The 25,425-nt window shown below is 41.8% G+C and overlaps 1 protein-coding gene across 2 annotated transcripts; it reads left to right on the top strand.

The window, feature by feature from the left end:
• Positions 1-1,199: 1,199 nt before the first annotated feature.
• On the top strand, positions 1,200-23,766 carry CD53 (CD53 molecule). 2 transcript variants are annotated; one of them, XM_054565048.1, is made up of 9 exons: positions 1,200-1,288; positions 10,761-10,890; positions 11,367-11,446; positions 12,330-12,518; positions 13,718-13,792; positions 14,356-14,451; positions 21,006-21,086; positions 21,856-21,939; positions 22,749-23,766. In XM_054565048.1, exons 3-9 carry the CDS (start codon positions 11,384-11,386, stop codon positions 22,818-22,820), a joined length of 660 nt encoding a protein of 219 aa, XP_054421023.1. In that variant the 5' UTR covers positions 1,200-1,288; positions 10,761-10,890; positions 11,367-11,383; the 3' UTR covers positions 22,821-23,766. The 2 variants fall into 2 exon arrangements, with proteins under 2 accessions (XP_054421023.1, XP_054421022.1); XM_054565047.1 differs by lacking the exon at positions 10,761-10,890 and having other exon boundaries at positions 22,749-23,765.
• Positions 23,767-25,425: the final 1,659 nt, after the last annotated feature.

The raw sequence follows: 25,425 nt of genomic DNA, 5'->3' as shown, positions 1-25,425 counted from the left end.
GCCTGGGTGACAGCATCCTGCAGGTCTGGTGGTTTCTCACTGGTCCACACACACTTGAGCTCAATGATCACGGGACCTTAGTAAGAGTCACTTGTCTTACAGAAATCAAGAGCCTTCAGCACAAAAGGATGGCTCCGGATGGCCGGGGTCTGTTTCCCTGACCACCGAGGGAGTCAAGAGCCATGTCCTTTGTAACGGATGGGCCTGAGGCAAGTCTCTTAACGGCTTGAGGTCTCCAGCTCCAAATCTGAAAAATCTAGAAGACTAGCTCGGGGCTTTCTAAGGAATACACTGAGGATAATAACCAAATTCATATCATACTTTAACCCTTATGAAGCTCTCCACATATTGAAAGCTACATGGAAATTCAGGCGCTAAAACCCAGGGCTTTGGGCTCTACATCTGGGGTTCCCTCTATTAACCCAGTCATTTCTATGATACATTTCTCTAGTCACCCTAGTCTCCTGCTTCTGTTTCACAAATACTGTGCAAGACATAAAAGATCAGCAGGATCCTAGTAACCCTCAGGAGGCAATCCGGCCAGAAAGACTTTTAATTAGCCAGGGTCCCTTGGATTGAGCCTCAGGGTTTACCTCCGACAATACCCTTACATGGGGACAGTGCAACTTCCAAGACACAGAAGGCTGGGAATGGTGGCCCAATCAAACCGGAAAGCAGGGATCTCCTGGAAGGCACCAGCGGGGAAGGTGGGCATGGGGCGGAGTAGCTTAACAGGAATTCCTAAGTCTCGTTCCTAGAAAACTTTTTAAAATATTGATTCTGAGATTGGACTCCAGTCTCAGTCTATGTGAATGGCAAATGGGGGCAGAGGGGTCGGACACACTCGTTCTTGAACAGATTAACAGGTAATTCTGAGATGCCACCTGGATTGAGACACCTGTCCTTTTCTAGACCAAGAGATAATGCCTAAATCATCCAAGAGCCTGCTGTGCTCACAAATCAGTGCCTGAACCCATCTGGTCTTTGAGTTTTCCTGTGTTTCATAGAAACCAGTGTAGGTGTTTGGGCAGGTCGTGGGAGCAAGCTTCTAAAAAGCTGCCAGGGACGAACCGCATCTCTGAGTGTGAAGAGGGCGGGCCCAGCCTCGCTTCCTCCCTCTCCCCCTCATCTGGGCTTCCTGTCGTCACAGCATGATGACAGTTACTCACCCTCACTTCTCCTTTTACACAAATAGTCTCAGACACCCTTGTTGCCAACTTTGTTGCAGCCACCTTTTAGGATAATCATCAATTCTGCCTGAAGGACTGAGGAAAGGCACCTGCAAAAGGTAAGACTGGTGACATTTTAATCTGGGTTGAGAGCAGAGACCTGAACCATGCAATGTGGGAGAGGGTGTCTACTTAGGAGTTTCCATACACTTCTGTAGTCACCCTAAAGTTTCCTGCTTCTATTTCACAAATATCATACAGGAAGTAAAAAGATCAGCAAGATCCTAATAATCCTCAAGAGGCAATCTGAGAAGAAAAACTTAGTTAACCAGATTCTTATTATCTGATACCACTTTGGGTCAGGACATTCCTGTGCTTAAACTGTTTCTGAACTTGAATTTTTGAGTGTGCTCGTTTCTGATGCTGGAGCCTTCTGTGAGAGAGGAAGTTGGAGAGATTTTCCTATGTGCTCTGGTCTTTAAAAGATTGGTCTTAATGATTTTCAGGTGAGCTGGGAAGAGCAGATCTTCCGCAGGTGAGAAAATTTCAAGTTAGTGACTTCCTCTAGAGCCACTGAAAGGACTGCTACAAACCACAATGCTGAGCCCAGTCAGGAACACCGGACATTTTCAGTACCCGTATTTCACAAGTTGAAAGGTAGAAACTTTGAACGGATACTTAGATTGGTTGCTTTCAGATGGCAGAAAGGGCATGGGGATTCTCAGAGTTCTACCAAATAAGCCTATCCTTGGTGTATACAAACCATGAATATGAATAAATATGGCTTGCACCAACCAATGAAATGTGATATGGCAATGATTCCTAATTCATGCCCTATAACTAATGATCGAGTCTCATGGACTCAGAAAGTTATAGCAACACTTTGGTCCTGGCTTCCTGTGACTGCCATACTGGCTGGGGGTCAGGTCACCAGAGGGAACTCTCGATCAGAGCTCTATCCTTGCAGGACCTGTGAGACTTTCTCCTGGTGGGGACAGGAAAGTTCCCTGGGGCCACAGCCAGCCACCTAACAGTGAGGGATGGGAGGGGATTTGTCCAGCAAATCGTCCTGCGCTTCAGGAACTCCCAGGAGATAAGTGATGTTAGACATGTAGGCAAGTGCTTCAGAAAAACGTTGAGCAAAAGCAGAATCTTAGCTGCTGGCTAACGAAGAAGTTACACTTTCTCAATTTGCATCAGAATCTGCACTGTTTTGAAATCGCGGTTGAATCGGAGCAGAGGCTGAGCTAAAACTTGATTTCCTGTGGTGTTTCCTGTGTGGGCAGTTAAGAATATTTAGCACCCAAAAGAAAGGCCTGGGCACCTTTATACCCCCCACAGGGAATGATTCAAAGCCCATTCCTTCACAACTACCACCACCTAAGGGACTCACCTTTGGGAAGTGACAAGAGGTGCCACCTGGGAAGATCAAACTCTGTGGTCTTGAGTTTCTTGCGTCCTCAGTATGACCTCTGATGGCTCAGAGGGCCCCAGGCCACTCCCAGTGGCTTGGCATGGTGCTCAGTCCATTAACTAAAGATAACAGATGTGGTCATCAAATTCAAGGCGTTTGTAGAGTCTAGCATGGAGGACAGGCACAAATAAAACACAACACACAAACACAACACAATGTCTTCTACAATAAATGGGAGAGTGTGCACAAAATACAGGAGTTTAGAAGCATGCCAAAGACTCCCTGGGAGAGGTGCTTGAGCTCATTTTCAAAGAAATCTGAGTTTGCTATGGAGACTGGGGTAATGGCATTCCAGGCAGAACACAGTGTATGCAAACCCAAAGATGTGTGAGCCCCAGGTATGTTAAAAAGGAGAGCAAGCAAGACTGGAATAGAATAAGCCATGATTGCAGGGCCACAGGAAGTGAAACTCCGTTCTCTTACTTGGTTCTAGAATCCCAGCCCCTAAAAGTGGAAAGCAAGCTCACTAAGCAGGTGGGTCTTTGGGCCTAGCCCTGGACGGGGCCACACCTGAGACATCTACACGGCAGAACGGATGGGACGTGGACTGAAATGAGGATGAAGAGGCAGCTATTTTCCTTCTTGACCTAGATTGTGTGCTCTATTAGAGTGAAAGGCAGGGCTTTGTGAAAGGTTATGGCCTCTCTCTCTGTCTCTCTCTCTCTGTCTCTCTCTCTGTCTCTCTCTCTCTCTTTCTCTCTCTCTCTCTCTCTCTCTCTCTCTGCTTCTGCTCCAAGAAATGCTGTGTTAATTCGGTTACAGTGGTTTGGTTTATGTCCCTATATTAGTTAGCCCACAGCACTTCCCATACCAAGTGAGCATTGGGTGGTATGCAGATCACTCTGGGTCTAGAGATTGGACACTTGCTCTCAGGAAGCTCCAGGACCCAGCTGCCACTGCAGATGCAGAACGTTGAAGCAAAGCCACATAGGGCAACTAGACAGCTGAGCAGAGCGGGACTCTGGGGTGGCTGCTGGGTCACAGGAGCAGAGGACCACAGCTGGAGCTCAAGTGATCAGCTTGGACAGGCTGCAGGAAAGAGAGAGATGATGTGTTTCCAAAGCCAGAGGGTGAGCACTCAGAGCGGAGGCCACGCATCCCTGTGTCAAGGCACAGAGGTGAGGCCGTGCCTCCTTCCTTATTTCCCAGCCACACTGTGGACTTCCTACCTAAGCAGTGGCATTGATATAACGTATGTATTGCCCAAAAATTGTGGTAAAGAAAAGATGCCACAGGGATACATTTATAGAATCATTTAAAATAAGAGTGTTGTATTCCAAGTGTTAGAATGTTGTTCCTTAAAGACAACCTGGAGATTGTTTAGGTTCAAATAAAGCAACTCATAGTGAGAACCCAATACATATTAGCTATTATAACATTCCAGTCAAATTTTCAGTTAAGGTGATATGTCCAAAGTCATAAAATTACTTAACTATTTAGAATAGTTCCTGATTTTCTGTGGAATGCTCTTTTCTTCACACTACACTATACTCCCTTTTCTTACAGACTTTTTATTACACAGCGTCATTAGACTGTGTTCCTTGTTCACATAAAGAAATTTCCTGTGCATCTTAACATAAGCAAAATAAAAACATAACTCAATTACAAGCCCAATTGATCTGAAATCAATTTATTTAATACATTTAATATCATATATTTAATATATATTTAATTTGTCAAACTTTTGTTTGACATTTCCTATCTCATAACTAGTTAAGGAATAGTGGGGAGAAAGGATTTTGACACCTTGCATCTTTTGAAATTTGTCCAGGTAAATTTGGACTCATGACTTAACATCCATTCTATGATAGGAGTGAAGAGAGGCATTAAAGAATCATCCATGGTGCCCTGGCCTGTGTGGCTCAGTTGGACGGACGTTTGCAGGGCCATGATTGCAGGGCCACAGGAAGTTGTGGCCCTATGGGCGTTGTTCCATAGACCAAGGAGTCATGTGTTCAATTCCCAGTCAGGGCACCTGCCTGGGTTGCAGGTTTGGTCCACAGTTAGGGCAACCAATTGACATTTCTCTCTCACATCAATGTTTCTCTCTCTCCTCCCTCCTCCCCAAAAAAGCATGTCCTCAGTAGGATTAAAATTATCCCACAGTTTGTTCTTCTAAAAGAAGATTCTGCGGTAGAATCTCGGTCCTTTATACTCTCAGAGACTTAGGTTGTCATGATTTTGAGATCAGAATCTCTTAGATCATTTACTCATATTCAGCTCTTCCAAGAGTTTCTGAGCCTCCTTGACCCAGATTTTCCAAATATTTGCATTTTACCACATTTCCTTCATCTTTCTCTGGCTTTCCTAGTAGATAGTAATTGCTGACATGGTCTCCTTCCCTCTAAGTGATGGGGTGTGTATTTTCCACAAACAAAAACATTCTCTCACATAACCACTTTACAGGGGTCAAAACCAAGAAATCAACATACTGATATAGTACTATTAACAATCCACAGATTTTATTCAGTTTCCACCAACTGCCCCATTAATATTCCTCATAGCAAAAGGAAAGTGCTGATCATGTGTTGTTTTTGACTGCCGTATCTCTTTCATTTCCTTTTATCTGCAATAGTTCCTGAGTCTTTCTTGGTATTTCATGACATTGATATCCCTGTAGAGTCCAAGAAAGTTATCTTCTAGAATGTTCTTCTATTTGGGTTTGTCTGATGTTCCCTCACATCTAGATTCTGGTTAGTCCAACTTTCTATGGAAATATCACAAGGGTGGCTTTTATTATCCCAGAGGGAGCCTTGCCCACACCGGGCACAGCCTGTGTGCACAATGGGCAGGCTTCTCAGACAGGAACTTTCTACCACAAAGTTCTGTGTATTTTTAGGGTGAGGAAAGAGAACCTCTGGTCTACTGACTCTGTAACAGCAGTAACCAGTCCTGATTTAAAGCAGCCTTGTTGTGAAGTCTACTGACTCTGTAACAGTGGCCTGGCCTTGTTACGAAGGTCCCTGTCTCAGCTCAGGTGTTAGTAGCATCTATAATTTTTTGTTGAGCTGTTATCTTGCAAAGCTTCCAAATGTTAGGAAACAAGCCTCCAAGGTCATATGGATTTGTCTATCTTCATTTCTTCTCTTTTCTTCACTTCTTCCTTTATTATCTCTTCTACAAAGAACCAAGACCTCTCTCCTGAGAGCAGTTTTGAAGGGAAAAAATTTCACCAGACCACAGTATCAGGGAGGATTAAGATGATGCTCTCATTCCTTTGACAAGGTGATAGAGAGATGAGAGAAAACTAATGTATGCAAGTTGATGGTTTTGTTGCATTTTAGCATCTTTTCTTTCCCTACAATTACTTATTAACCTCCTGGAAGAGAAGCATATGCATAACCCCTGCCCCCCTACCCCCACCCCTCTGCCACTGTTCACAGGGGCTCCTCCTGGGGGCTCTTCACTTCCTAGCGAGAGGAGTTGGGAAGTGGGAGGCACAAAACCGGAGCCTGGGGCAGCAGGAGGAACATGGGCGTTGGGGGCTGAACCGCCTTGGTCTGTGCCCTGCCTTTGCTGGTTATGGGCTGGTTGATTCTGTGCATAGTCTGAGCCTTGGATTTCCTGTTTTCAAAGCAGGGTCATTGGCACCTAAGCTACAGAGTTGACTCGAGGGTTATAAATAAGATGCGTTTATGAACTTGACACTTTTCAGGGTTCAGTGACCTCTATTATCTATCTGAATTTATTTTGACAAGAGGGCCTTAATTTGGGGGCCCTCACAGACAACAGATTTTTTTTTTCCTATTTAGAGAAAAGTTTTTCTTAACCAGGGCCCAATACTCTCCCCTGACAAACCAAAGACCTCGACACGCTCTGTGTAGGAAGGGGCAGGAAGCCAATGATTACACGGCTAAGTACCACGCTCTTCTATATACATTGTCAAATAAATTTGTATATCAAGAGAAATGAATGTAGAGAACTGTCTGGAAAGATAGTCACCAAAAATATTGATGGCTATCTCTGGGAGGTGGGGTTTCAGATTTTATGCTTTCTTCTTTGTACTTAATCATTTGAATGTTTATGTAAAGGACACACAAAACCTTTTTAAAAGGTACTCACAAAAAAGGAAACCAGCAAAGATCATCTGGCCCCTGATATATTTTATTTCTAAAAATCTAGCAGGAAACTATGTCACCCTTACACACAGACAGGTAAGGAAGCCCTGAACTTGATCTTGTAGTCAGCATTCACTGATCTAGCACTCTGGTACTGAGCCACTCAAGAAATATTACCTGATTTAACCCTCAGAACACCCTGTGAGGTGCATATGGATATCACCATTTTAAGATGAGGAAACCATGCACATTAGAAAGGTTAAGCAAGTAACCAAGGCCATGCTTCTGGTATGTAGCACTGCCAGAATTGAAACCCAGATCTGATTAATTCCATTGTTGTGCTTATCAAATTGTGTTCCATGGAACAGTAAGTTTCCAAGCTATTAATAAGTAACCTTCATTACAAGAATAGGTTTGTAAGTAGAATAGGTTTGTATAAGTAGACTTCTCTCTTAGAGACCCTCAATGTGTATTAACATGTAGTAAGTTTCTCAGAAGTCATTTATTTTTAAAATTGTTCATTGTTTTATGGTTTATTTTTATGTAATCCCATTTACTTCCAAAATTGTTCGACCGTGGATTCCTCTAACTCCTTATTGTTTGTTTGTTTGTTTGTTTGTTTGTTTGTATTAACATTTCATAAATATAACAGTCTGTATAACACCAAGCTGTCTCTCTGTGAGTCCAGGCTGGTCTCTAAATTGAGATCAGCTAAGGCTGGAGATCAAGGACTTGATAGTTTCTTAAGCTTCTATCCACCTTTAGCCACTGCTAACTGGATTACATTCAAGACTAGATTAGATGCAGCTGCACATCTGGGTCAAAGAAAAGGAAGGGATTGAACTAGAAATCTGCAAGACATTTTACCTGCCCAAACTCTTCACTTGGAGAAAACTAAAGAGTAACTTCATATGCAGCCTCCACGTCAGACCGTGGGCGTTGGCCACATCTGACTGCAGTTCAAGCACAGATTTTTCCTAGAAGCTGACGTCAGGGGATTTCTTTGCATAACCATGAGCCATGGAGCTGGACATGCTGATGAGGGCGTTGTGGCTTCCAGGCAGTGGGGTTGGCGGGGGTGAAGTGGTGGGAGCTCAGTAACTGGTCAGTCACAGTGAAGAAAGGGAAGATGGAAAAGGCTGGTGTTCCCTCTGGGTTTGCATGAAAACTGGGGCCATGTCATTGCATGTGGCAAAAGTAGCGACAATCTTCACCACATGGGCACCTCTCCTCCTTCAATTCAGAGTGAGTCGGTGTAAGTAGAAAATCACGAAAGGAGAAAGAATAGGTTCTTCTTCCTGTCTGTGGAGGAAAGAATCAGTAGAGATGATCCCGGGTCTGTGGACACCTCCTTATTTGTACTTTGTGGACAAGGAGGTTATGGGGACCTGAGGCGGTTGTCCCAGGATCCCAAGTTGTTGGGGAAGAGGTGACTCCAGGAGGCATATGGCCTGATTCCTTCTGTGTAAGTTCTTTGTCCATGTCCAGAAGATTAGTTTATTGGCAGAAGAGATCTGAAGCCAAAGGCTCCTGACTCTGCAATTGCGATGTCTCTCCACACACTAGGTTATTTAGAGTTAATGAGCAAAATTCCAGTCGTTTGTTCATTCTACAATCTTTTTTTTTTTTTTAGAGTAATTAGGTGCTGTGTTAGGCCTTGAGGGTTCAAAGGTAATAAACTATCTTCTATTCTCAATGAGCTCACATTCCAGTGAGGGAAGAGATAATTAATTACACAAGAAAGAGCTTAGTAGTACAAAGGTGGGGATGCAGAGGTATTACAGTCACGAAGATTAGACAAAATCAGAGAAGGCTTCCTGGAAAAGTGACAACACTTGACCGGAGTCTCAGGATGATTAAATAGCTAACCAAATTAAGGGGTCAGAGGGATCAAAAGCAGAAAATTCCAGGAACCCACACGAGCAAATGTAAGGAAAGAGGCATTGTGACAAGTATTCCATGTTGCAGGTTAGGTTTTAAGGTATAAGACAGGGACTATTGTCACAAGTTTGGCAAGACAGACAGGTGCAAATTAGGCAGGGCCTTTTGACAGATGTATGCATGTCTAAAACCAGCCCTGCAGTCAAGACAACAAACATTCATCATTCCCCCAAGGATATGTGTGGTCTTTTATAATCCCTTTCGTCTGCCCTCCCTTCCCCCCCTCTAACGGCCCCTCTCCACTCTTCTTTCACCCATCCCCAAGCAATTGTTCATCTGCGTCCTGTTGCTACAGGAGTGTAGTGTTCATTTTCTAAAATTTTAAAAAATCAGAATCATAGAGTATGTGTTTTTCATCTAGCTTCTTTCACTCACCATAATTAATTTTGCGATTCATCTATGCTATAGCATGTGTCAACAGTTCATTCTTTTTTATTCCCAAGTAGTATACCATTATGTAGTTAGACCACTGTTTATTTATCCGTTCACTTTTTGATGGACTTTTGGGTTGTTTCCAGGTTTTGGCTATTACAAATCAAGCTGCAATAGACATTTCTGTCCAAGTCTTTGTATGAATACATATCTTTATTTCTCTTGGGTAAGTGCCTCAGAGTAGGGTGGAGACTTATACAACCTCATCAGCACTTGGTGTGGTTAGTTTTTCTTTGATTTTAGTCATTCTAGGAGGTGGGGAGTGGTGTCTCATTGAGGTTTTACCTGACATTTCCTTAATGACTACTAACTTACTTTTTCACTCACTTATTTGTTACCTGCGTGTCTTCTTTGGTGAAGTATCTGTTCTGATCTTCTTCCTGTTTTTAAATGATTACAGTCACGAATGGATTGGTTGTTTTCTTGTCATTGAGTTTTGAGAGTTGTCTGATTGATGTTCACTGTCTTGCAAGCCATCATTTTATACTTTGTACATTTTTTGGTTGTTTTAGGGAAGAGAGTTTCACTTTCCATGATTTCAGTTACCCATAGTCAACCACAGTCTGGAAATATTAAATGGAAACTTCCAGAAATAAACAACTCTTAAGTTTTAAAATGCACACCACTTTGGTAGTGTGATGAACTCTTGCCTGAGAGGTAACTTGTCCTTTTTCCCAGAGTATTCACACTGTATATGTCACCTGCCCATCAGCCTCTTAGTAGATCAACTGCCACAGCATCATAGTGCTTGTGTTTAAGTGACCCTGACACTGCATCACAAGACCTCTGTCATTTGCCCACTACATCTAATCACATGTGCATTGCACCATCTCACATCATCACAGGGAAGAGAAGGGTGAATACAGTACATTTCAGATCATTTCAGAGAGACACTATTTTAACATTATTTTTATTACAGTATATTGTTATAATTGTTCTGTTTTATTATGTTATTGTTGTCAGTCTCTTGCTGTGCCTAATTTTATATTGAACTTCATCATAAATAAGTATGTATAGGAAAAAACAGCCTATATAGGGCTTGGTATTATCTGGGGTTTCAGGCGTCCACTGGGGGTCTTGGAACCCATCCCCTGAGGAGAAGGGGGAACTGCTAGATATCTAGATACACTTATGATCTAATTAACTGTATTTAAACTTGGTTAAAGTAATGATGAGGAATTAAGAATGACTTTGAGGGTCAAGGCAAGAAGAAAAGAAAAAGAGAAGGACAAAGTAAAGGGAAGGAAAACAGAAGGAAATAGATGTAAATATTTGGCCACTTGACGGAAGAGATTAGTCTCTTGTGGAGCAGAGGCCGCCAGCCCCTGAGACTCACCCACAGCCCGGACGAGCCCCACCTCAGGGCTGAGGTGTGGGCGCTTGACGTTGCAAAGAGGGCACAGTGGGCTGTACGAGCATCCTGTGCACCAGAAAAGGCATAGTTCTAATAAGGAAAGAAACCCAAATAATTGACTTTCTGTTTTATAGTGTCAGTCTCATGTGTAGTTTTAAAATAGAGTCACTCTATGAACCCCATTACCTTTGAGAGAAATTAAAAATTGTGTGTCTGTATCGTTAGGACTGAGGACCGGACTTTGGATCCTGATGTCCTCATCAAGAAAAAAAATCCATTTTTAAAAAATTCGAGTTCTCATTGCCATCTCCTTTCCTTTCTTCATTGGCTAGTTGTTGGCCAGTTCCGCTCTGCTGTAAGACTGACACCCGAAGGCAGCTGAGTCATGGCTGCCTCTCCCGGAGCACCGGGAACTGAAAACAGTGTCAATGTCTCTTCAGTGAAAGAATACACGAGGCACAAGTACGCACCCTACTACCATGGGGAGAGCTTGGAAGACCACATGTAGTATGTAGGTGTATCTCGGGGCACTTAAGGGACTGGCTGGTCAAGGCACCAGCCATGTCCACAGCTGATTGGCCAGCCTGCCTTCCTGAGCAAGTGCCCAGGCCCCAGGCCCTGAGCATTGGCTTGGTGTGTGTCACTGTGCCTCACCCTCTCCTAAGAAGGGCTCTAGTTCTTACTGCTAGAGTGCTTAATTCAGTGTTAAGCATCCTTGGCTGGCTGAACTGAAACAAAAGTGAGCGTCCAAGATGAACCAACTGGTATCTCAGTTCAGAGACAAAGGGGGCAGGGTGTGTGCGGAAACTTCTGAAGAAGAGTCACACCTCAAACCCATTAATGCTAGAGATCCTTGAACCCTGAATGCGTGTGTGTGCTCTGAACCATCTTGCAGAACCAGGGCACTTACATCCTCTTTATTCCCTTCCACTTTTTAGAGCAAGAATATCCCACAATGGGCATGAGTAGTTTGAAATTGCTGAAGTATGTCCTGTTTTTCTTCAACTTGATCTTTTGGGTAAGTGAGTCTCTTCTGAGCATGGCTGAGCTCAACTCCCCGCAGGTACGCTCCACTTGTCTCCCCGCCACTGAAGAGCATTGTGTGGAGTGCACTCATGCACGCCTGGGTCACGGGCAGTCTACCAGCCTAAGGTGAAGGGGATAAAACTTTCCTCCCCTCTTCACACCCTGCCACAGTATAACCTTGCAAAATTGAAAGGTACCAGTGCAGTTATTTATGGGGATGCTGCTTCTCTCTCTGGGGGCCTCAGGCAATTATGGCTTACTGCTGACATCTATGGGTGAGAAATCTGAGACTCAACACTCAACGTACTGACTGCCTCTTTTTTCTTGCTTTTATGTGTCCCCTAGACATTTTGGGAGGGTAGCTGGTTGAAAGGGAAGCAACCTTTTCTGGGGAGGTTTCACTGTACCAAATATAGCAATTGAATTTCAGATACAGAATGAGTTGGTACTCATTTTTTCTATGCATATGTTCTTAGAAGCTGGCTTCTCCAGTTTTCTGCCCAGCAAGGTGAACTTCTGAAACAGGGCCTCCCCTGTCTGTGGTTGTGGTTTCCAAAGGGAAGATGCATGTAAGCAGCCGAGGGCAAGGTGTAGGGATCTGAAGCATGAAAATACCGTGTTACTTACACATGGGAGCTTCCCCTCGTATCTGATCATGGGTAGGATGAGGCAGGAGTGAGACCTCACAGGAGGAAGCTGGGTCACCCCTTTTCTAGGTGCATGGGGAGAGCTGGGTAGAGAGGTTGTTCAGCAGTGTCCTGATAGAGCCAATGGGAAAAAGTGATTCTAACCTCAAGGAAGTGAAAATAGGAGATTCCGAAGAACCATGCCTTACCTTGGAATGCTGAAGTATGTCCTGCAATTCTTCCTTTCAGTTCTGTGGCTGCTGCATTCTGGGCTTTGGGATATACTTCCTGGTCCACAACAACTTCGGGGCACTCTTCCACAATGTGCCCTCCCTCACGCTGGGCAATGTGCTTGTCGTCGTGGGCTCCATCATCATGGTGGTTGCTTTCCTGGGCTGCATGGGCTCCATCAAGGAGAACAAGTGCCTGCTTATGTCGGTGAGCCTCTCGCAGATGTGGTGCCCTGAGTGGGGTGGGGAGACATAATGGCTTAAGACCCAGGCAAGATGTGTTTTGGCAGCTCACCTATGGGCAGAGGGAAATCGGAGGAACATAAGATTGGCATCTGCCTAAATCCTCCTCACATTAATATACATTTTCAGAATCTGACTCAGAGTCATGAACTAATGGAAAATCTAGTCTCTAGAATCTTCTGAGTGCTGTGACCCTCCTAAAATGGTGGGGATTGCTTCCCTATCTCATATCTGCACGAGATACACCACCGCAGGTTTGACCGGATTTAGGCAAGGGCCTAGGCTGCAGCCAGAGGCCTAATGTGAGGGAGGCCAGAGCTCTTCTGTCGCCCTGGTCTGCTAATTGCCCTGGGGAGCAGCTGTAAGCTTAGGTTTTGCCTCTGAGCTCTATGAAAGAAGAGCCCTTCGTTTCCCAGAACAGAGCTTGGTATGGGTTGCCAGTGGCCTTGGTTCTTCCTTAAGTCATTTGGTTAATGTTCTTTCCCTTATGGGTCAGCTCTTAGACTGGAGTCAAGAGATAGAACAAGAAAGTCCCCCTTCTCAGATAGTTCCCAGACTAATGGCAAAAGGTAGAAGACGACAGGCATGGGGAAAGGTTTTAAGGAGCCAAAACTCATGTTGGGGCAAAAAGGTAAAGGAGAGGGAATGAGTGAGAATGTGTTTTCTGTTGTGTGTGATCAACATAAAAGCAGTAGGCATCTAAAATTGGAGATAAATATGAATTATAACCATGCTTAGAGGTTCTAATCCATATTGTCCCTATCTGTACAAAATATCCCTGCTCTTGCAAAAAGGACCAGGCCCCAAACTCAAAAGACACTGGTCTTTTGCTCAACTGTTTTGATAGGCTGATGCCCAAATTGTTTAACAGATTCAACAAATGGAATTGCATATACATTATGCACATGGAACTTAGTAGACATACAGGAAGAAAAAAAACAAAGTGAGAAGACAGCTGATCTATCCTCTAGAGTCTTGGAGTCTAGTTGTAGGCAAAGAATACATATTCCTCATAAAACAAGAGAAGGCTTACGAAGGCCCGAGCAGGCAGGAAGAAGAACCACCTGCACATGTGCAGAGACATAACTGGATGCTCCCAGGGTGCAGTGGGAATGGGGGAAGAACTGGGATCCCTGCTGTGAACATGTGTCTGCTTTGCCTCAGTTCTTTGTCCTGCTGCTGATCATCCTCCTTGCTGAGGTGACCTTGGCTGTCCTACTCTTCGTGTATGAAAATCAGGTAAGTTATAGAGGACACAGCTCATTGTCATGCTGCAGAGAATGGGCAGTGGTCTGTGGAAAAGACGGCATAAAATAAGTCCTACAGTTAGAGGTAGAAGTTAAGTAGAAGGATGGAGGAAAGAGATTAATCATAATTGGGGAGGAAAATTTTCATGGAGATTATTGATTTGCGTGATTCTTTGAAGGATAAGTGGGAAGAACAGTAAAAGCAAGTTTATCTTTTTCCTACTTACTTTTCTCCATGTGTTTGGTGATATAGAGTATCTGTCTTGATGCCTAAGGGAGCCCAGGCTTTTCCTGTCTCTTTTTCTCCTTCGTAAAACCAGAGTTCTGGAAAGGCAAGAGACCACTGTGGGCTTCTTCCTTCAATGTCATCTCACCCTTAGCGCTTCTACCTATTTAGAAAAAAAAATGTCCAGAATGTCCCTCCCTCCCGTAGCTCTGAGGAGACCGTGTGGAAGGGAGGAGCAAAAGGGAGCACTCACCTACACTAGATGTTCCTTGTTCCTTGAACTCACCTCCTTTTTACAATGTCTCTCTGTTGGCCCCTGCCCTGCACAGCTTGATCGCTCTGTGACTCAAGGCCTGAATGACAGCATCCAGCAGTACTACTTTGACAATAGCACCAAGGAGGCATGGGACTCCATCCAGAAATTTGTGAGTACAGGTGGGATCCTCTCCAGCTCAACCCTCGCTTAATTTTCCAACCTCAGTCCCTGGTGGCTCAAAGGGACTTCTTTTCCTGAAAGTTCCAGAATCTAAGGTCCCCGGCCCTAGGTCCAGAATATGTCCGGCTGTCACAAACAGAAGAGATGGGAACCGGTCTGATTGGTATCAAGGTGTCTCTATTTGCTCTTTCATCTCTTGCCAACTTTGATAGGTTCATTGTTTAAGCCCTACTAAGGAAGACCTAAACATGTCATACTAGATTACTTCATGTATTTTCCAAATTTTTTTCTGAAAACAGAAATTATATAATACAAGAAATCTCTTGAATTCCTGAGTAGCCTAAATCCTGCTTGTAACCTAGGCCCCCAGGACCCCATTCCTCATGCCCCATCCCCACCCACAAACACCCATAACTCTGTATCTATGCCTTGGTGTGTTGGTGGATAAAGGGTCAGGGAACCAGCCTGGTGCTGGCACAGCCTGTGTTGCATACAACATCGCTGTGCCCACATGGAGTCACCTGTGGCCCTGCCGTGCCTGCTCAGTGTGGAAAAGAAACAGCACAGGAATTGGAGCCAGACCAGGACTGGGTGGCCTTGGGACAGTCACCTAACCCCTTGGAATCCCTGATTCTTTCTTTATTTTTCAATTCAGCTTAGAAGCCTTTTTATTATAGAGTTTTCTGATATATGTAAAAGTAAAGAGAATAATAATGAAATGGATCCCTGGGTACCTATCACCCAGCTTCAACAGTTAACATTTTGCCAATGTGTCAGCTAACCCCCTCTTTGCTTTTTTGCTAGAATATAATAGAGCAAATTCTAGATGTTATGTCATCTCACCCACTAAATGTAAAGATAATAATCTTTTTTTTCAAAAGACAATTATTTTAGAACAGTTTTAGTTTTATAACAGAACACAGAGAGGTACAGAGATTTCCCATGTACTCTCTGCCCCACCACATGCATAGTCTCTCTCCTTCTCAGTATCGTTCACCACAATAATACTTTTGTTTTTTTTTTATCAAGGACCAATCTACATTTACACATAATTATCCCCCAAAGTTCATAGTTCACATTAGAGTTCACTCTCATTGTTGTATATTCTATGGGTTTGGACAAATGTATAACATTATGTATTCATAATTGTAATATTATACAAAGTAGTTTCATTTCCCTAAAAATCCTCTGTGCTCTGCCTGTTTATCCCCATCCTTGGCAAACAGTGATCTTTTCACTGTCTCCATAGTTTTCCCTTTCCCAGAATGTCATACTGTTGGAATCATATAGTAAGCAGCCTTTTAAAACTGGTTTCTTTCACTTAGCAGTATGCATTTAAGTTTCCTCCATGTCTGCCCATGGAAATTCATTTCTTTTTTGCTCCGAATAATATTCCATTGTCTGCATATACCATAGTTTATTTATCCATTCAACTACTGAAGGATATCTTTGCTTCCAAGTTTTGGCAAGTATGAATAAAGCTGCTATAAACACTCAGGAGCAATGTGTGGGGGAGGGGCATAAGTTTTCAACTCCTTCGGATAAATACCAAGGAGCATGATTGCTGGATCACACGGATGTTTACTTTTTGTAAAAGTCTTCCAAAGTGTCTGTACCATTTTTGCATTCTTACCAACAATGTATGAAAGTTCCTCTTGCTTCATGTCCTCACCAGCATTTATGTCAGAGTTCCAGATTTTGATCATTCTAATAGAAGTGTAGTGATATCACATTGTTTTAATTTGCAGTTCCCTGATGGCATACAATGTTGAAAATCTTTTTATATGCTTATGTGCCATCTGTGGGTCATTTTGGTGAGGTGTCTGTTAAGATCTCTGGCTCACTATATAATCAGTTCGTGTTCTTACTGTTGAGTTTTCAGGTTTCTTAGTATATATTTGGGTAACAGTCCTTTTTCACATGTGTCTTTTGATAATACTTTCTTCCAGTCGGTGGCTTGTTTTCTAATTCTCTTGATAAAGGCTTTTGCCAAGCAGAAGTTTTTAATTTTCATAAAGTTCAGTTTATCATTTATTTCTTTCATGAATTGTGTCTTTGGTGTTGTTTCTAAAAAGGTATCTCCATAACCAAGGTCATCTAGGTTTTCTCCTATATTATTTTCTAGGACTTTTAAAGTTTCTGGTATACATTTAGGTCTATAATTCATCTTGAGTTAATTTCTGTGTGGTGTGTAAGTTCTCTGTTTAGATTCTTCTTCTTCCTCTTTTTTTACTTGTGGTTGTCTGATTGTTCTGGTACCATTGAAGATACTATCTTTCTCCATTGTATTGCCTTTGTTCCTTTGTCAAAGATATATATATATACCTATTTCTGGGCTCTCTGTTCTGTTCCACTGATCTGTTTGTCTATTCTTTGGCCAATACCATACTGTCATAATCACTGCAGCTTTAGAATAAAACTTAGGGTTGGGTAATATCAGTTGTACAGCTTTAGTATTCCTTTCCTTTAGTATTGTATTGGTTGTCCTAGGTCTTATGTCTCTCTATATAAACTTTAGAATCAGTTGGTCAATATCTACAAAATAAGTTACTGGTATTTTGATTGGGATTGCATTGAATCTATAGATCAAGTTCTGAAGAATTGACATCTTGGCAATTATGACTCTTCCTATCCATGAACATGGGATATTTCTCCATTCACTTAGTTTTTTTTAAAAAGAAATTTGTTTATCAGAGTGTTGTGGTATTCTTCATATAGGTCTTGTGCATATCTTGTTAGATTTATACTTAAGTGCTTTATTTCAGGGGTTGCTAATGTATTGGGTTTTTTAAAATCATGATTATTACAGTTGTCTCAGTTTTCTGGGAAACTATTATTACAGTTGTCTCAGATTATTACTGCCTCTTTCTCCCTTGCTGCCTTTAGGATTCTCTGTCCTTGATATTTGTCATTTTAATTATGATGTGTCTGGGAGTGGGCCTCATTGGGTTCCTTTTGAATGGGACCTTCTGTTTCCTGGACTTGTGTGACTTTTTCTCTCCTCAAATTAGGGAAGTTTTCCACAATTACTTTTTCAAACAGGTTCTCTATCCTTTCCTCCTCTTCTTCTCCTTCTGGTATCCCTATTATACAAATATAATTATGTTTCAGGTTGTCCTGCATTTCCCTAAATGTCTCTTCATTCTTTTTGAGTCTGTTTTCATTTTCTTGCTCATTCTGGGAGCTTTTTTCTACCTTATCCTCCAGCTCACTGATTCAATCCTCAGCTTCATCTAGCCTGCTTTTGATTCCTTCAACTGTGTTCCTCAATTCAGAGACTGTATTATTCATTTCTTCTTGTCTCTTATTGATAGTTTCTATATCCTTTTTCATGCTGGTATAGTTTGCAGTAAGTTCCTTGTAGATTCCCTGTAGTTTTTTGTAATTCTCTTTGAGCTCACTGAGTTCATTGAGCTTCCTTAGAACAATTGTTTTGAACTCAATATCTGATAGTTGATTTGCCTCTATTTCCTTTAGTTGTCTTTCTGGGGATTGCTCCTTTCCCTTCTATTGAGGGGTGTTTCTTTGTCTTCCCATTATTTGTGAGGCTCTTCATTTTTGCTTCTGCTTCTTAAATTGATTTGTCTTGATTTCCTGACTTTGTGGCATGAACTTCTATGGTAGGAGGCTGCTGTTTATTCTTTCTGGATCTGCCTCAGGTGATGTCAGATGTTGACCCTGTCTGACCTTAGGCAGTCTGTTTGAGACTTCCAGGAATCTACTGTCTGCGGCTGCCTCCTGCAGCTGTTAATCTTGTCACGCTGCACTCAGCAGTCAGGCTTAGGCACCACAGGGTTGGTCAGAGTCCCTCCTGAGGAGAGGTTATTGGGTCCACTCAGGGGAGTTGCCTGCCTGAGCCACATGGTTGCTGCTGTATGGGGAAGGAGTCAGCACAGGGATCTCTCTGGCTACTCTCTCAGTTCTCTCCCCAAAGCCTCCTTCCTCAGTCTCTCCTCAGGCATCGCTAGCCCACTCTGCCCCTGCCTTTTCCAGAGACCAGGGTAAATGGCAGTTAGGTTGTGCTAATGCTGATTCTTCTGTATGTCCAAGGTTATAAGGCTCCTCTCTCACTATTGTTCAGTTGTTTGTTCCAGGTGATTTCTCCACAATTAAGTTGTAATTCCAGATCGGTCCTGAGACGAGGTCAGTGTGACTTCCATTCACTCCTCCACCATCTTGATTTCTCTAATGTATTGTTTTTTTAATGTCAAATTCTACTTATTAATTGTTGGCACATAGGAAAGCTATTGAATTTTACCTATTAACCTTGTATCCTGTGACATTACTACAATTACTTATTAGTTTCAGGAGTTTTATGTTGATTCTTTTGACTTTTCTTCATAGACAATCATATCATCTGTGAACAAAACCAGTTTTATGTTTTCCTTCCAATGTGTATACCTTTTTTTTTTTTTTTTTGCCTTATTGCATTAACAAGGACTTCTGGATGATGTTAAAAAGAAGTGCCTCACACCTGATCTTAATGGGAAGCTTCAAGTTCTCACCATTAAGAATGATGCTAACTGTTGGGTTTTTGTAGATTGTTTTTTAAAGCAAATTCCCTTCTATTCCAACTGTGAAGATTTTTTTTTCTTGAATTATGAAGGGTGTTGAGTTTTGTCAAATGCTTTTTATGTATCTATTGATATAATGGTGTGATTTTTCTTTTTTAGTCTTTTGATGCAACAGATTACATTAATTGATTTTCCAATGTTGAACCAGTCTTGGTTCAAGTTTATTGTGATGAGAACACTTAACATGAGATCTATCTTAACATTGTTTAAAACAATTCATTATTTTTGACTATAGGTACAATGTTGTACAGAAGATCTCTAGAGGTTATTCACTTTTAAACGTTGAACCAGCCTTTCATACTTTTTAAAAATTCAATTTATTAATATTTTGTTGAGAGTTTTTGCTTCTACATACACTAGAGACTTTGGTCTATAGTTTTCTTTTCTTGTAATGTCTTTGTCTGACTTTGGTATTAGGGCAATGCTGTCCTCATAAAATGAATTAAGAAGTATTTGTCCTGCCTTTATCCTCTGAAAGAGATTGTAGACAATTGGTATAATTTCTTCATGAGGTGTTTGGTAGAATTTGCCAGTGAATCCACCTAGACCTGGTTCTTTCTGTTTTGGAAGATTATATATTATCGATTCTATTTCTTTAATATATATAACCCTATTTAAATCATCTATTTCTTCTTGTATGAGTTTGGCAGATTATATTTTATAAGGAATTGGTCCGTTTCATCTAGGTTATCAAATTTGTGGGCATAGAGTTGTTCATAGTACTTCTTTATCATCCTTTTTATCTGCATGGGATTGGTTGTGGTGTCCTCTCTTTCATTCTGACATAGTAATTTGTGTCCCCCTTTTTTTTCTTTTTTTTTACTTAGCCTGGCTAGAAGCTTATCATTCTATCGATCTTGTCAAAGAACCACCTTTTGGTTTTGTTGATTTACTTTATTGATGCCCTATTTTCAATATCATAGATTTCTGCTGTAATTCTCATTATTTCTTTTTTTCTTCTTACTCAGATTTAATTTGCTCTTTTTTTTCTGGTTTCCTAAAGTGGACTTAGATTATTGCTTTTAGATAATAGTTCTAATATTTTCATTCAATGCAATAAATTTCTTTATTAACACTGCTGTTGCTGCATCCCATGAATTTTTATAAGTTGTATTTTCATTCCCATTTACTTAAAATATTTTTAAATTCCCTCTGAGATTTCTTTTTTGACCACGTGTCCTTTAGAAGGATATTGTTTAACCTTCATGTAAAATAACTTCTTTTGAATAATAACACCTAAAATTTTTAAGTAATTTTTTACTATCACTAATAAATGGCCTATAATTAAATTACTTTAAAACATTAGTTTTTATTGGTTTCTTCAAATCAAAATCCAAACTCGGTCCACTTGTTACATTTGAATGATACGTCTCTCTAAATGTTTTAAAATTTATAATAGTATCCCTCTTGGTTCATGCTATGTATTTGTGAAAAGAAGTTATGTTGAATGTTTTATAGAATTCTCCACATTCTGGGTCTAGCTGGTCACTTTCTCAAGGTATTTTAGTCTCAGAGAGCCTGCATCTCCATACTTGTGAATCTGGAAGTGTGATGCAGGTTCCATTAGTGATGAAGTACAATAGGAAATTGCTGATATTTCCTACTACATCGTGCAAGCAGGCATATAATGTCTGATTGTCCTCCCTTCTGTGACCTTAAGACTGGGTAGTGGGTCTAGGTGTGGTCAGCTTCATCTCTCCATGGCAAAGTCTCCTGTGTGCCTAATTTTTGATCTTTAAAGTGTGAATAAATTAAACATGCCCTCTCTACTTCAAGGAGTCTTCGTGAATGAAATAATATAATGGGTTTGAAAGCATTTTGTTCTCCAGAGCTATAATAGTCAGCCCAATTCTGGATCTTCTGCTATACAGTCAGATGTGAGGGGCCCACATTTCCTCCAAGACCCACAGTTTTCATTCTGTTGACTTTCTAATAATCCCATTTTTTGTGGGGGGGTTTTGGTTTTCAGCTGCACTGTTGTGGTGTAAATGGCACAAAAGATTGGGCCAGCAATCCACCAGCTTCTTGCCCTTCAGTCCCACAAGTTGAGGTAATTTTTTTGGCAACTTTTCTGTTATTGGCCTCTGTAATTGGATGTTTAATTACCTTAGACACTCCAGTCATATAGGACCCAGTCCTCCCAGCCAGAAACAGGGAACCTTGAACAAAATAGAGACCAGGGAGATAACCCAGGTAACTAGACAAATCAGAAAAAAAGCACTGACGACAAGGTCATTTAGACTAGAGACACCATTAAGACTATTGCTGTCCTAAACTATTACATTTGAGGGGGAAAGTTTATGTGATAGTGGCAAAGGATTATGTCTAGATTTTTCTTGAACAAGAAGTAGGTTTGTTTGTCGAAAGTGAAATCTATAAGGTTGAAAGTGAAATCTATAAGGTTGAAGTCAAAAAGCTTCTCCCGCTACCTATTTCTCTCCTCTCCTTCCTTGGAGCTGCCAGGATCCAGGCCCTTAGTGAAATGAATCCTAAGTGAAGGAATGAGGAGTTGGGGGAGAGAAAGTTGGTGGAACCGTGAAAACCACCTGCCCACATAATTTGCACCTTCAGACTAGGCCCAGAGAAGAAGTCAAAATGATCTTCCAACTCAACCAAGTCTTTAAGGTCCTGTTGCCCCATGTTACCCACTCTTGCAGTTGTTTGGAAATCTCTGGAATTTTGTAAGTTTCTGAAGAAAGACTGGGACACCTACCAACTAGAAACTACCCTGGAGCTTAACACAAACTACCTTCCCAAATAAGCCTCTTGATAAAGTTGAATAATATAGTGGTATCATTTGTACTTATAATTTGTTCTAGGGTTGCTATGGCAAAGCAAAAATGTGGTTCCAGTCCAACTTCCTGTATATTGGCATCGTCACTATCTGTGTGTGTGTGGTCGAGGTAAGAGCTTAACTGCAGGGCTAGTTTAAGGATTAAATGATTTAAGTCACATGAGGTTTCAGAAGAGTACCAGTTACATAATATGTGCTCAATAAATGTGAGCTCCCCAGCCAAGTAGTAAATAATGTTATTACCAACTGAAGGCATAGAGAAAATATGCTGTAAGATCTATCTGGTCAGCTTATCCTTAAGAGAAAAGCTTGTGATGTACGAAACATTCCACTTGGAAAATTAGCTTTGTATGTTAAGCAGGAATTGGTGATGAAAATTATAATCAATTTCCTTGTTTCTCTGCTTAGTTTGACATATCAGGAATCAATTGGGCGTAGCTTTGTGTTCTTTTTCATGTGATATTTCTACCATTTTTATACCCAAGTGTTTCGGATGTAGGACAGATTAGCTAATATTTAATCAAAGAGCTCAGAAACAAAAATTTTGTTGTCTGCTTGGAAACCAAGAAGGTTTGGACCATGGGCAGAGATGACTCACTGCATGAAGTGTGGACTTGTGCAGAATGTGCCTGTACCAGCAGCAGGGCTTCTTAATAAGCCTTCTTAATGACGTCTTAAGGAGATGGGAGATGTCCCAATACTTCATACTCCACTGTCTTGCCATCATCACTCCCACTTGCCTCCCCACTGCCATTTGAAAGCTAAAGGAGACAACACCTGAGAAGGAATTGAAAGTGGAGGCAGGAAGGGCAGTCTCAGTGTGATGAACACTTTATTTACTTTGGGGCTGATCTCAGAGGTTGCGGGAGGGATGGCCCCTTCTATAAAGATCTTATATTTTATGAATTCTTTTCTCAGGTGTTGGGGATGTCCTTTGCGCTGACTTTGAACTGCCAGATTGATAAATCCAGCCAGGCCCTTGGGCTGTGACCTGCTACTGCCTTTGCTGAAAAGACTTGTTTCATCTCTGGAAATCCAAAACCACCTACAGCATGAAAGCCTAATGGTCACCTTCCAGATTGACATCTTTGTCCCCCTCTCACCTCTTCCCTGTTTTGGTCCCTGTTTCACACAACCAGAGAAGAGGGTGTTGGCCAGGCACTTCCCACCTCAGAAAGCAAGATATTCACCCACTCATCGTGGCAGCCATGTCACTCAAAGCAGTGACACTAATATCTGAACATTTTTTAGACACAAGAGACTAAGAGAACCTGTGGCACTAATAGCTCACAATCAAAGGATGGGTGTGGGACTTAAATTTTTGCATCTTCCCATTGTCAAACAAGTTTCTTGTCTCTGAATCAAGCAAGAGACAAGCTAAAGGGACCTCTGGAGCCAGACCTACTGGATCATTGTCACAACCCTATTTCCTTTAGACTGTGAGTCTTTGCGACAGAAATGATGGAGTACTCTTTCTTCAGACAGCGAGGTTTCATTTCAATCTCATTCATTTATTCTGTCTCTCCAGAGGAAACTATCTGATCATTCACATCCTGACTTCAGCCAATCTCTTAGCCTTTGATTTACATAACTGTGGAGGAACTCAGCAGGACCAGTATCTCTCATGGTTCAGTTGATAATCACATTCAGAAGAGTTCTGCTCTGACTGGTGTGGCTCAGTGGATTGAGTGCCGGCCTGCGAACCAAAGGGTCGCTGGTTCGATTCCCAGTCAGGCCACATGCCTGGGTTGCAGGCTAGGTCCCCAGTAAAGGGTGCATGAGAGGTAACCATGCATTGATGTTTCTCTCCCTCTCTTTCTCTCTCCTTTCCCCTCTGTCTAAAGATAAATAAAATCTTTTTTAAAAAGTGTTCTGATGTTATTTCTTTACCACATAAGGTTTTTGTTAATGTACTATTTTAGCTCTTTAATAAATAAAAGAGCTTATTATCTCAATCACTATATTCCCATTCCAATATCTCAAACACACGTTTCCTGGCTCAGACCGATTGCCTCGCCAGCAAGTCAAGAATATTAATTATCTATGGCTGTGTAACTACCCAAAACTTAGTGGCTGAAAACAATAGTCATTCTCTCACAGTCTGTGGGTCATGAATCTGGGAGTAGCTTAGTTGGCTGATCCTGGTCCGTGATCTCTCTTCTGACGACAGTGAACAAGTCAGCCGTGGCTGCAGTCATCTCAAGGCTCACCCAAAGAGGATGAACTTTCAAGCTCTGCCACGTGGCTCTTGGGAGGCTGCAGTTCCTTGCTGCTTATGCATTTCCACAGGGCTGCCTTATGACATGACAGCAGGTTTTCTGCATGGCAAGACGTTCAAGAGAGAGCGTGAAATGCTGCACTCAAAACAAGCCAAAGTCCTTTCATAACCTAATTCAGGAATGTCATCACAACAATGCTGCCATATTCTAGTCCTCAGAGTAAGGTGAAACATTCAACACCGCCGTAGGGAGGAGACAACACGAAGGTGTGTGCGCTCTGGGGTGGATAGCCCTGGGGGCTCTCTTAGAGGTGGCCAACCATAGTGTGTTTGTTGGATCGGGAGAAGTTAAACTGAATTGTCTATAAGCTGAATTGCATTATCTATGTGATAATCACATTTTGTAAAGGAAATGCAGAGAACATATCTCATCCAGAGCCAGAGGCAAGAAAGTGAAAGAAAGAGATGGAAGAATTGGTTTCTATTCTCAAAAGTTGTGTAGAATCTTGCCACTTCTCTTTAAGAGAAATTGGTCATTTTAGTAGTAGTTTTTCAGGAAAACTACCTCATCTTTTGCACTTTCCGGAGGCAAAGAAGTTTGCAGTGTAGACATTTTCATAAGTATCACAAGTATCAATAGTGTCTCACGTGCAACGTGTACAAAAGGACATGCATCTTCCAAATCTACTCCTCTTCTTTGTTCCCCATGTTAGTGAGTGATAATGCCACCCTCCCAGCTGCCCTAGCCAAAACCTGGGCTTTGTCCTTAACTCTAGCCTGCCTTTCACTTCCAATACCCGGTGAGTCATGAAGTTCTATCGATTAACCTACAAGACATCAAATCCACCCATTACCTTCATTTTATTTCTGACCTGTATTCCTTCAGTAGTCTACTATCTTTTCTCCTAATATCCCATCTTGGTCCCAACTAAACTGTTCTTCATACAGCAGCCAAAACAATATTTCTAAAACATAATCAAGATGCGTTTCTGCTTGAAGCTCTTCAATAACTATGTTTCTCTTAAGATAAAGTTTGGGTTCCTCATTTTGCCTATCAGGCCCTGCATGATACGTCCCTGCTCTTAGCTCTCCAGCCTCACATCTTGCCATTCTCATTCTTATACTATGAGACCATATAATTTTACCTATTATGTGAGAAAAGCAATAAAGAAATGAACAAACAAACAAGACCAAAAAACTCATAGACACTGACAACCACATGGTAGTTACCAGAGGTGTAGGAGTTGGGGGATGACAAAGATGGTGAAGGGGGTCAAATATATGGTGACAAAAGACTAAACTCTGGGTGAGGAGCACGCACTGGTGACGCATCATAAAGTTGTTCAACTGAAGTTTATATAATGTTATTAAACAATG

This window comes from Pteronotus mesoamericanus, unplaced genomic scaffold (assembly GCF_021234165.1).
Source record: "Pteronotus mesoamericanus isolate MK-2021 breed Mesoamerican mustached bat unplaced genomic scaffold, CSHL_Meso_final scaffold_99, whole genome shotgun sequence".
NCBI lineage: Eukaryota > Metazoa > Chordata > Mammalia > Chiroptera > Mormoopidae > Pteronotus > Pteronotus mesoamericanus.
Note: the sequence above shows the minus strand (reverse complement) of the source record. Positions and strands in the feature narration are given on the sequence as shown.

What these genes read in the sequence shown, in the direction of transcription:
- CD53 (XM_054565048.1), top strand. Translation starts at nt 11,384, where the DNA reads ATGGGCATGAGTAGTTTGAAATTGCTGAAGTATGTCCTGTTTTTCTTC. An exon ending in CTTCAGTCCCACAAGTTGAG is followed by an intron (nt 21,087 to 21,855) that starts GTAATTTTTTTG and finishes AATTTGTTCTAG; the next exon opens with GGTTGCTATGGCAAAGCAAA. An exon ending in TCTGTGTGTGTGTGGTCGAG is followed by an intron (nt 21,940 to 22,748) that starts GTAAGAGCTTAA and finishes TTCTTTTCTCAG; the next exon opens with GTGTTGGGGATGTCCTTTGC.